Source organism: Theobroma umbraticum, unplaced genomic scaffold (genome assembly GCF_002168275.2).
Source record: "Theobroma umbraticum cultivar Fairchild unplaced genomic scaffold, ASM216827v3 scaffold_130.0, whole genome shotgun sequence".
Taxonomy (NCBI): domain Eukaryota; kingdom Viridiplantae; phylum Streptophyta; class Magnoliopsida; order Malvales; family Malvaceae; genus Theobroma; species Theobroma umbraticum.
Window position 1 is genome coordinate 2,877,098 of NW_018397264.1, and position 12,728 is coordinate 2,889,825.

General features: G+C 35.3%; 2 protein-coding genes across 2 annotated transcripts; one reads left to right on the plus strand and one right to left on the minus strand.

Annotated features, from left to right (window-relative positions):
• Positions 1-794: 794 nt before the first annotated feature.
• LOC110421795 (adenosylhomocysteinase) lies at positions 795-3,216 on the minus strand. Its single transcript, XM_021435469.2, has 2 exons — positions 2,410-3,216; positions 795-1,848 (listed from the first exon to the last, which is right to left on the minus strand). Exons 1-2 carry the CDS (start codon positions 3,118-3,120, stop codon positions 1,102-1,104), a joined length of 1,458 nt encoding a protein of 485 aa, XP_021291144.1. The 5' UTR covers positions 3,121-3,216; the 3' UTR covers positions 795-1,101.
• A 6,420-nt stretch (positions 3,217-9,636) lies between these two features.
• On the plus strand, positions 9,637-12,666 carry SHM4 (serine hydroxymethyltransferase 4). The gene is made up of 4 exons (XM_021435923.2): positions 9,637-10,400; positions 11,250-11,640; positions 11,726-11,827; positions 12,177-12,666. The coding sequence occupies exons 1-4, from the start codon at positions 9,723-9,725 to the stop codon at positions 12,419-12,421; spliced, it is 1,416 nt and encodes a 471-aa protein (XP_021291598.1). The 5' UTR covers positions 9,637-9,722; the 3' UTR covers positions 12,422-12,666.
• Positions 12,667-12,728: the final 62 nt, after the last annotated feature.

Here is a 12,728-nt window from a genome sequence, read left to right on the forward strand (position 1 = left end):
AATGAGAAAGAAAATATCACTACTGTTGCAAATCATGTATAATTAGTATGGCAAAGGGCTTAGTTATGTAACAGGATTGGATAAAAATAGAGGCAAGGCAGTCAGCCAGGAGCCAGCCACCAACCGCAACCATGGAAATAGCTTATCATATAAAATAAGAAAAACCTACCACCACCAACTTTTTGTTCAAATATCCTAATCTAAGGTCAAACATTATCTTTCCACTAAGAAATTTCCAATACCATAACATACTTTATATAGATGTTGTTAGTGCAAAGTTGGTTGGTAAACAGGCAGAATGCAATTTGGTATTAAGAAAACATAAAGCACAAAAAATACATCTTTAAAAAATTATTTCATATATAATAACACATTATTTTAAGTTATGTTATTTAAAACATATAACTACGCATACATTCAATATTAAATTATGATACATTGAGATACAATAGGACACATTCTCTTTTGTTTTACAGAATTATAATTTACTAAAATATCCATCTGCATAAAATTCCAAAAAACTATAGAAGAATATAACCAGGAAAGTGTAAACTATAACAACCAATTACTACCAGTTGTAATAAGCACATTAATCCGTTCTGAAACAAACCAACAGCATTGATCGACAAGTAAAATCTTATGATAGTTTCCAGGAAAGTGAAATCATTTATAATTTCCAGTCAGTGTGAAAAAGATTAATTGGTTTTTTTGGTTTGGATATAGTGTATAATTGCATTATTTGATGCATGTGACGGCAATGTTGATTGTCAATGAAAAGAATTAGAAAGTGAAAGTGAAAGCAAATTGCATCTCCTTTTCTCTTTTTGATAATTAATTTGATAACCAGATGCAGCAAAACTGGACTGCATCAGCGGCAATATTATCTCCCACACAGCCCCAACACCTTATTCAAACCCGTCTAGTCTTCTTCATCGAGAGACCAATCCATTTCTTTTCCCCCAAAAACTTTCCAACCACCCACACAAAACTCCTACCAAAATCAAAACCTAACAATCTAACCACAAATCATCGATAAAATTGTAGTAAAAGAAACAATTTCAAACCATCCGGATGTATTTTTTTTCTCGTCAAACTCTCTCCTCAGTACCTGTAGTGAGCAGGCTTGTAAGGACCCTCAACGGGCACGCTAATGTAATCAGCTTGTTCCTTGCTGAGCTTGGTGAGCCTAGCTCCAAGCTTGGGAAGGTGAAGAGCAGCAACCTTCTCATCAAGGTGCTTGGGCAAAACATACACCTTTTTCTCATACTTGCCAGTTGCCTTCTCATTCCACAGCTCAAGCTGGGCAATCACCTGGTTTGTGAATGAGCAGGACATAACAAAACTGGGATGGCCAGTGGCACAGCCCAAGTTCATGAGACGCCCCTCAGCCAATACAATGATGCCTGAGTTGGTATCAGGGAAGACCCACCTATCAGTTTGAGGCTTGATGGTGATGCGCTTGACACCAGGATAGTTCTCCAGACCACACATATCGATTTCATTGTCAAAGTGACCAATGTTGCAAACAATGGCATTGTTCTTCATCTTCCTCATGTGATCAACCATGATGATGTCTTTGTTACCAGTGGTGGTGACAAAGATATCAGCATCGGAGACAACATCCTCAAGAGTCAGAACCTGAAGTCCTTCCATAAGAGCCTGAAGTGCACAAATGGGATCAATCTCAGTGACAATGACGCGAGCACCAGCTTGTTTCAAGGCAGCAGCGCAGCCCTTGCCAACATCACCATAACCACAGACAACAGCAACCTTCCCAGCAATCATGACATCAGTTGCTCTCATCAAACCATCAGGAAGAGAGTGACGGCACCCATACAAGTTATCAAACTGTTCCAAAATATCAAATCATAGCAACAATTAAATTGAATACAGAAATGATAATTAAAACCACAAATTCAATTAATGAACAAGAGGCTCTTAGCATTTTGCAACTGAAATCTATTTAACAACTACCTGAGAAATCATAGAAAAAAAAAACAAAGATCACGAAACTGAAGTAACGTAAAAATATCCCTTATTTACATTTGCCTAAGTGAATACTAATGAAAGTTAATTTTGAAAAAACGACTTATAATTTAAATGAGTACGCATCAAATATAAACTCACTTGAACTGACTACTTCGCTTTTCCCGATAAACAAAATAAATTTTTGTATCAATGATTAAAATCAAGATCTAAGAACATGTTTACAGAAACCCAAGTTGCAAATCAGAACAGAACACAACTGACAGTAAAAACAGGGCCAGCAAACAACAGATCTGAAGCAGTTTAAGAAAAATGAATGTAATTTCGAAATCATTTTCATCAGATCTACATCAAAAAAATCAGATCCATTATGTAAAATGCTGGAAACTAAAACAGCAATAATAAATGAAAACATATATATACCTTGCTCTTGGTGACAGAGTCATTGACATTAATAGCAGGGAACAACAAGGATCCATTGGCCTGCATCTGATAAAGCCTCTTAACTCCAGTTGTAGTTTCCTCAGAAACACCAACCAATCTATCCTTCATCCTGGTATACTTCTTGGGATCTGTCTTCAACCCATCTCTGATTATCGTCAAAACAATTTGGAACTCAGCGTTATCTGTCGAAGCCGGATCCGGGACCTGCCCAGTTTTCTCATAAACCTCCTCGGCTTTAACTCCTTCGTGGATCAACAAAGTAGCATCCCCACCATCATCGACGATCAGATCGGGTCCACCAGTGGGACCCCAGTCAAGGGCTCTCTCGGTACACCACCAGTACTCCTGGAGGGTCTCACCTTTCCAGGCGAATACGGCAGCGGAGTCACGTGCGATGGCGGCGGCGGCGTGGTCTTGGGTTGAGAAAATGTTGCATGAGCACCAACGGACTTCGGCTCCGAGGGCGGTGAGCGTTTCGATGAGAACAGCGGTTTGGATGGTCATGTGGAGGGAACCGGTGATTTTGGCTCCTTTGAAAGGTTGGGAAGGGCCGAATTCGGTTCTGCAAGCCATGAGACCGGGCATTTCGACCTCGGCCAACTCAATCTCGAGACGACCGAAGTCGGCCTGAGACATGTCCTTGACCTTGTACTCACGGCCGCTTGAGGTTTTCTCGACCAAAAGAGACATGGCTACAAGAGAAAGGGTAAAGAGTAAGAGGAAGAAGGCACTCTCCCTTGGAAGAGGAAGTGATGATAAAATGGAGAGTGTGGGAAGTGACGAGGGATGTTCGGGGGAGTAAGGATGTTATAAATAGGTTAGAGAGGTTAAATGAACGGCCAAGATTGGTTAGGGCGCGGTTGGTGGATCTGGTAAAAACCTAAATGAGTTGGGTGTATATTGGTCAGGCGTAGGGAACGCAGCACGAAGCGGGGCCCTTTGGATGTCTTGCTTTACGGAGTCCTCTTGCATTTGTACTAACTGAGTTGCTTGATCCGTTTTATCACTTCATCTAGTCCTTATCTCTTCCTACTTTTCCTTCATCCACTACTTGCAGCATTGCCTAGTGAAACTCTGCTCACTTCTTCCCCTTTCTAACCTACAACTCTCAAGCAAAATTGATTTGCTTTTGTTTTCATTTTTTGCACAATTAGTGAAACTATTAAAGTATACCTATCTCCAAGTAAAAAGATTTGAGTGAAACAAGTAATTTTTACCATTTGTATCCTGATTTAACAATTACAACATTCTGTATGTTCTGAATTTTGCAACTTTAATTGAAAGGTCCCCAAGAGTTGATTGCAATTTCAAAGAGTTAAAAGATTTACCTTTTTTTTTTCATTTGTCTCTAAAATTCGATAACTTTACAAAGTTAATGCTAGTTTCCACCTGGGCATGTTTGTGGTGATACTAAAATATAATGCAAAAGTATGTAGTAAGAGACTCAAAATAATACTCGTATAACTATAAATATGTGCTATGTTTTTTATACTTAGGTCTTAACTTTGTTGGTTCATCCACCTCTTAAGGGTGGGCACTCCTATAGGGCTCTAATTCTAATCTCAACTCCAGCAGGAATATATAGATATATATAAAAAGAAAAAAAAAAAGAAAGAGAGAGAGAATTATCTCTGATTTTTTCTATTAGGTCCTTCACTTGCTTTTTTATTTTTATTTTTATTTTTGTAATAAAAATAAGTTAATTATTGAACCCATTCTAATAAAACATCGGCTGCAAGTTAGATGAAATGAAATGATTAATTATGGAAAAAGAAGAAGAAAAATGAATGATTATTTGTAATCTTAATAATATTGATTACCATAAAGGATTACGATCTTGCCATGTATAATTGTGGTAGTAAATTCCTAATGAAGGGATAGCAAGAATGCTCCATTTTCTGTTGTGGTACAAAAATGATATTACTTTACATTTGAGGTTTTTTTCTTTTTGAAAGGCATATATATTCAAATTTTTATATCATGAATCCAAAATTCATTTAAAGCCTGTCTGGCTTAACTTTTTTTAATTTAAAAACTATTATAAAATTCTTATGAAAAATAATAATTTATAAAATTAAGTTGAAATTATTCGATAAATTTTTTTATAAGTTATAATTTTGATTAAAATTATCGTAAAAAAGTATTTCTTTTTTTGAGAAAGTTATATTGTAATTATCGTTAACAGATAAATATATTTTTTATGGAATTAATATATATTTTTTATCAAAATTTCAAGATAACTCTTTAGAATCAAACCCATGAAATCGTAACTCTATTATCAAATGTCAAAGTCTCAAGTGTCTCCCACCTCCTCTCACATGAAAAATGGGAACAGGAAATCATAATAATTTTTTGATGGAATTAATATATATTTTTTATTTTGTGGTTAAGTTAGATAATCTCCTCCTTTTTTATATATAACTATTTATATTTTCATCTTTATCCCACCACCCCATTATCTTTACCAAAATTTTATTCTTATTAGTTATTAAAAACAAAACTCACTTCAAGATGTTTAAAATATATATATAAAAAACTATAAGTAAAATATACCAGCACTTTTAAATTTTAATTATAATTTCATATAAATTTATTAATTTTAAAATGAATATTCTGACCCCAAATGTATAAATGACATCAATAAACAATTATAAAATATTTAAATTTTTTTTATTTTTTTCTACTTTTTTTTAAAATTTCTTTACTTTAATTGGAGTGAACAGCAACCCAATGGTCGGATTTGGTCGGGGAGCACCAAAATCCACCATATCACGCTCCCTTGGTGCTCCTAAGGGGAAAGGAGGACGGAGGCATGGGGTGGCCGATGACGAAGTGACCAAATTGAGACTTAGAGAGTTTTTTTTTTTTTTTGTGAAAAGAGAAAAAAAATTAAAAATATAATTTATATAATAATTTTTAAAACTAAAAAAAAGTAAAATTGTACTAAAAAATTAACATATCAACAAATTAAGAGAAACATCATAAGTATGACTTATGTATTTAGTCAAGATATTCTTTTTAAAAAAGATGATACATTTTAAAAACTAATATATACTTGTATAATTATGATAAAAAATTAAATATCTTAATTTAGTTTACCCAAAAACTGTCCATTAACACAACTCAAACTTGTAATTAAGTATTTATATTTCTTTAAATAAATCAAAAGTTCAAATTGGAATCTTCCATTTCTTTCGAACTTTTTCGCATGTACAAAGAAAATTTTTTCTCACAATCAGGGTTTGAACTTTTAATATTAAACAATAACTTTGATAGATTATTATTTGTTTATACAAAATCAATGTCTCTAAAAATCTTAGATAAGACAACATGATGTCTCATGTTTCTAAAGAAAAGACCGCCAACATTTTATGAGTGTTCATGTTACTACTTCTATTTTCAAACATCAAAGAATTAAAAAAAAAATCTAATTCTTAAAAATTCTAAATTATTTTTAATTTTAATTTTCTATTTCGGGAATTTTTTTTTTAAAAATGGTAGAATATTGGATCTAATTAGAGTACTGTGAGGTACTACTCTTACAGCAAATACCATTGAATCAAGCTAAGATCTTTGAGAACAGGATGATTTCGTGGGACTCTTTTAAATAAAAAATCTTAGATCCAACTGTAGTATGAAAGGGGAAAAGGCAACGCTTGCGTCGGTGGCCGTTGATAAAGATTAAATAATAATTTTAAAAGCAGTGGACAAAATTTAGTGTTGTGGGGGGCAGACGGTGGGGATGGGGGAAACGTGAGCATGATCAGGAGTGGTCCCACCAAAGACCGCAGAAGCAGGGGAATATTGCCATGTGCTTGTGGGGTCATACCGTTGTGGATATCACGTTTGCTGTAAAGACGGGACTTCTTACTATGAGGCCAGTTCTGTAGTTCAAAGCCTGTCCTCATTTTCACGGCAGTACATTTACGTTCACAATTTTAGGGTCACTTATTTTAAAAAATGAATAAAACTTAATCGATGAGATAACTTCTTGATTTTTTTTTTATTTTTACTTTTAAGAAAATTGAGAGACATGTAAATTTCTTCTGACTTTTAAATCAAAATAAATATATTAAAAATTATCTTCTTTATTAAATGATAATACATCAAAATAAGAAATTTATAAAACTTACATTGAAATGAATTATTTTAATAATTGAGCTAACTTCTCACTGTCTGCATCGCATACCAACATATTCTGTGACTTCAATTAAAAAAAATCAAAGATTAAATTATTTGATTAATTTCATATATAACATCTAATTTTCTTTGTAGATCCGAATATTTGGTGGAGCCACATAATTTTTTTATAATTAATCAAAGAAGGTGTACATAAATGGCTTGTCCTTTCTTTTCTTAATCTTTCTTCTACCTATATATTATTAAAAGTTAACCCAAAGTTCCCAACAAAACGTGGCATATACGTATAATTTAATTTTGTGTTTAAGAAATCTAGAGTGAGGGTTGGCCGCAGATCTAGATCGAAGTTTGAGCCCGGAGCAGCTGAAACTGGACGAAACATAGATTCTATTTCCATATCTTTGTAGTATGTGGAGTATGGATGACGACATTTGCTTGTTTAAGTGTCGACATTTTCTTGAAGTCAACATATGTTGAACCATTAGTAGTTTAGTATATGGGCGAATTAGAACCAAGGAAAATAAGAATATAAAATCTCATAAATGTACATTTAAGTATTTAATTTATTAATTATGTATAATTTTTTACTTAAAAAATAAGATTTGAATCTTGTTTCTCTCAAATTAAAAAAAAAAACCTCTATAGATGTAAATTTCTTTTTTTTCTTTTTATTTAAGAGCACATATTTATTCATGACCTTTAATCTTTCAAATTATTATTGGTTTCAAATTCTCGTAATTTTTTTAAATAAAATATTCTTACAATAAAGCAATCATCTTAATTTTTGAGTTCTAAACATTTTTACAAGCTTAAACTATTTCAATGATTAAACTTAGATTATAATAATTTTAAGAATTTTGATTTCAAATCTTAAAATAGAAGAAATAAAGATTATGAATACGACTTTTCACTGTGCATTAAGACAATCATTAACAGAAAAAAAGAAGAAGGAAGCTTTAATTTTGAAAATGGATAACCGACACTTGTCAAGGCAAATTGACAAGCTTTGGCAACTCCTAATTCCTGAAAATAAAATTAGTAAATTCTTGCATGATATCTTAGTTTAATTATCAATACAGCGACAATCAAGCTTCAAAAGGAGGCATACTAGTCCAGACTGCAATGTTCTATCTCTCTCCAAGGAATTAAAAAAAAAAAAAAACTAAAGGTACAACAACACATGGATTAAATAATGAGCCTTGATGACAAAAAATTCTCAAGTTAAATGCGCACGTAAAAGGGACTGTCATCTTTTTATCTGTTGTAATTAGCAGAATATATGAATTTAATTAATTTTTATTGCTACTTTGACAACAACATCGACAAACTAATGTATGTTTGAAGTCTAATTGGCAGCACCCGGCTGAATTCTCCAAAGAAAATGGACAATTTTCTACTTCTTCCCATCACTTCCATGTAAAATTGATATCAGCAATTTATACATTAGAATTTAAGTAAAACAAATCAGAGTTGACACGACTCGAACTCTAGTTGGGTTGGTAAGGGTTGGTAAGGGTTTGCTTGCCATCTTGCTTAACATAAATAATAATAAATAAAACCCATTATTATTCTGGGCACATTTAAAATCTGGCTGTTATCTTTGATTATTTTTGTCATTATTAATCGGATTACTAATTAATCCATTGGGAACCGGAGAACTTGTGGGGGGTTTGGAAACCAGGCCACAAAAATGGTTGAAATTAGCCAGAAAGGTCCAGCATGGTCACCAACCCCAAGAGGTCTGCTGACTGCTACGGCGGGGAAAAGGGACGAAGTGGAGGAAAGGAAAAGTGTCGATTTTCAGGTTGGGGTTGGTGGCGTTGAAATGACAGAGTTGCCACTCAACAACCCCATTAGCTACCAACCGAACTTGAGACTGGGGAGTAATTTGAGTGAAACTTGTCTACGTGGGATTGCACTTGTTCCTAACATTTTACCAACCCCTGGATGGCGACATCGAACGTACATCATCCCCTCCTCACCCTGGTCAGCAAAATGGTCGAGCGATTAAGTCCATGACTTGCATGCCATGTTAGGTGTATGATTATGGTCACTTAACTAAGTGTTGCTTGATTGATTTGATCCTGTTATATCGAATCAAGTTTTTTGACCTTGCTTGATTAGAAGCCTGATTAAGCGTTTTCAACCCCCTTTTTTAGGGCAGTTTTTTAGCTTCATTCTGGGAGCAAGCAGTTAAAATCAAAGCCTAACAAAGTACATATGGTATTGATAGCTCTTCTTAAGCCTATCTTTTAATTCACAAAATTGATCAATAATACGGTGAAATCAAGATGTGCATTAAATAATAGTTTTTATAGAGTCACATTCATAAGTTGCAATTACTTTATAACCAAACAGTTTTCAACCAATATATTTTATCTAATTATGGTTAGGAAAATGACGTGGGAACCCAATTCAATAGCCCTTTGCTTTGACGGGAAAAGAGTTGTAGTTGCAGCTTGTTATGCTTGTTCATCTTTCACAGTCATCAGTAGGTATGCTGCAAAGTACACCGTACGAGGTGGATTCTTTTGCACACAACCTACGGTTTATTGTACTGTTGTTCGAGTAAAGCGCCTAAATAAGCTACATCGTTTTATATTACTAATATTTATTACTAAATCTACTATGACACTTAGTAGAATTTAATTTGGACAAATGTAATATGCTAATAATATCAATTTGTACATCTCAATGCATATGTTTCATTCATATTTAAAAAAATCAACAAAATTTGTCAATAAGCATATTAAGAAGTTTTAGTTATAAATTTTCATTTTCCTTTAATATTACATGATAAGATCATGTAACATTCATTTAAATATTTGAAAAAATTAATTTAGGGTTTAAACTCAAGTTTGATCAAAATTTAATTGAATAAAAAGGCAAATATGAAAAGAGGAAAAATGCTTGGTTCTTGTAAGCAAGCAAAGGCCACCTACAACCAGCTAAAACGCATCCATTGAATTAAGGTAAATTAGTAAATAAAAAAAATAAAAAGGCCAAAAAAGGGGGCCATAAAAGTACTTTCACCAACCTCACCAAAGCCTTCTATAAATCCCCAAAAACTTCCTCCTCTCCCCACCCGTGCTCACCGTTTCCCCCATTTCCAACCTTCTCCTGCTGTCTCCTCTCTCCCTCTCTCGCTAAACATGGATCCAGTAAACGCTTGGGGCAACTCCTCCCTGGAATCCGTCGACCCTGAGATCCACGACCTCATCGAGAAAGAGAAGCGTCGTCAATGCCGCGGCATCGAGCTCATCGCTTCCGAGAACTTCACTTCCTTCGCTGTTATTGAAGCTCTCGGCAGTGCCCTTACCAACAAGTACTCCGAGGGCATGCCAGGGAACCGATACTACGGAGGCAATGAATTCATCGACGAGATCGAGAACCTCTGCAGAGCTCGCGCTCTGCAGGCTTTTCATCTCGACCCCACAAAGTGGGGTGTCAATGTTCAGCCTTACTCGGGTTCACCGGCAAACTTTGCTGCTTACACGGCTATTCTCCAGCCCCATGATAGGATCATGGGACTGGATTTACCCTCCGGTGGCCACTTGACTCACGGGTATTATACCTCCGGAGGAAAGAAGATTTCTGCAACCTCCATTTACTTTGAGAGTTTGCCTTACAAGGTGAACTCGAGTACTGGATACATTGACTACGATAAGTTGGAAGAGAAGGCCCTGGATTTCAGGCCCAAGCTTATTATTTGCGGTGGGAGTGCGTATCCTAGGGACTGGGATTACGCCAGGTTCAGGGCTGTCGCAGACAAGTGTGGTGCTCTGTTGTTGTGTGATATGGCTCACATTAGTGGACTCGTTGCCGCTCAGGTATTGTCTTAACAAGATCTTAGTTTGTTCTTCCTTGGTCTTGCATGTTATTGATTGGTGGTGTTAGATCTGAGTTTTACTTGGGATTTCAATTGTTTGTATGATATTATAAATTTTGTGGATTGGATCCGGGGTTTGTGGGATTTAGCATGACTTTTTCCTATTCTTGATTTGGGTTTTAAAGTTTTTTCTTATTAGATCATTTTGATGTGACATTGTATTGTTGCTAGCTTTGTTTCAATTTTTTGTGGGTCATTTGCATTATAGTGATAGTTTGTAAAATGATTTCTAGGTGCAAAATATGCATTCATTTTCTGTATTTTAATGCATATACAGTACGTTTTTAGGTCTGAAATGGAGAAAATGAGTTCAACTTAATACTCTTCTCTTGTATTCGGCCGACACTTTTGTGTTGTCTTGGAGATCAAATGTTGGAATGGATTTTATGAATGAAACGTGTTTTCATTAAATATGAATCAGATTTGAGGAGTCTAAGTGTAGTTAGGTCTCGAATGAATCTTTTGGCTAAAATAATGGGGATGTGGAGGGAAAATGTGAGTGGATCTAAAGATGACTTCCCAATTGTTTATTTTATTAGGTACTTTTCCAAAGTTTTCTTTTAAAATGTAAAATATGTCTCTCAATCTTTGTTTCAATATGAAGTTGGTTAGATATGCAGAATTACAAAATTTCATATCTAAAGTTTGTCCGATCATATATTTCATTATTATTAGATTCCTTGATGTAGTAGTTCCGGAATGTAGGACTGTCGTTTTTCTTTTTTTTTCTTCTCAAGGATTATTGAATTAAAATTTCAAATCTTAATTTTTACTGGTTTTATTGTTGTAGGAGGCAGCAAACCCCTTTGAGTTCTGTGACATAGTCACAACCACCACCCACAAGAGCTTGAGGGGTCCCAGGGCTGGTATGATCTTCTACCGCAAGGGACCAAAACCACCAAAGAAGGGCCAGCCAGAAGATGCCGTGTATGACTTTGAAGACAAGGTCAACTTCGCAGTTTTCCCATCCCTTCAGGGTGGTCCCCACAATCACCAAATTGGTGCTCTTGCTGTTGCCCTAAAACAAGCCATGGCACCTGGGTTTAAGGTTTATGCTAAACAAGTTAAGGCCAATGCAGTTGCCCTTGGAAACTACCTGATGAGCAAGGGATACCAGCTTGTAACTGGGGGAACGGAGAACCACCTTGTTCTTTGGGATCTCCGACCTCTCGGATTGACTGGTAAGTCAGTGGAATTACTTGGACTGAAGTTATGGATTGATATGTCTTTGATTTAATTCTGATCTTTTTGTCATTCTTCTTGCAGGCAACAAGGTTGAGAAGCTTTGTGACCTATGCAACATCACTGTCAACAAGAATGCTGTATTTGGTGACAGCAGTGCCTTGGCCCCTGGAGGAGTGCGAATTGGTAAGAGCTGCTGCATAACTCTGGATCATATCTTCTAGAGGTTTATTTAAGTGAAATCAAGGCTGCCACAATATTTGTTTGTTAAAATGACTTTTACCAGAAAAATGGCTTGGAATTACAGACATCTAATTTATCTTGTCCGTCAGTATTATTTAGAAACAGATTATATTAGAAGTTGTTTTCTTTGGATTTTCTCTTGTATTTCTCTATTGGTTTTTGTGTAGGGGATATCTGCGCTGTAATCCATTGGTAGTGAGAGATGACCTAACTCAAGTTTGGTCAAACTTTTATTAGAAATGGCTCTAGTTTTTTTTGGTGCCAACAGTTGATGCAAGTTGGTGTTTGACAGGTGCCCCTGCCATGACTTCAAGAGGTTTGCTTGAGAAGGACTTTGAACAAATAGGAGAGTTCCTCCACCGAGCTGTGACCATCACCTTGAACATCCAAAAGCAGTATGGAAAGCTCTTGAAGGACTTCAACAAAGGTTTGGTGAACAACAAGGAGATTGAAGAGCTCAAGGCTGATGTTGAGAAGTTTGCATCCTCCTTTGACATGCCTGGCTTCAAGATGTCCGAAATGAAGTACAAGGATTAGGTCTGAATAGTAATCATTGGTATTGCTGTTATAATCAGCCTCTGAGTCTTTGGGAAGTTGCCTCTGTTGGTGTCTGATGAGTGGAAAAAAGAAGGAAAAAGACGAGGGAAACCATCCATGGTTTGCCTTGTCTTAAGAGGTTAGTGGTCATTTTCATATGATTTTTAAGCTTTCACTGCCCCTGCCTTATAAGGGTTTGCATAAACTTATGTACCAATTTTATTATATTCTTTTTGTTGCCGGAATGTTTGGGGTTTTAATTAACAATAAACGTGAAATACGAGTTTATAATTGGTAAACGAAATTC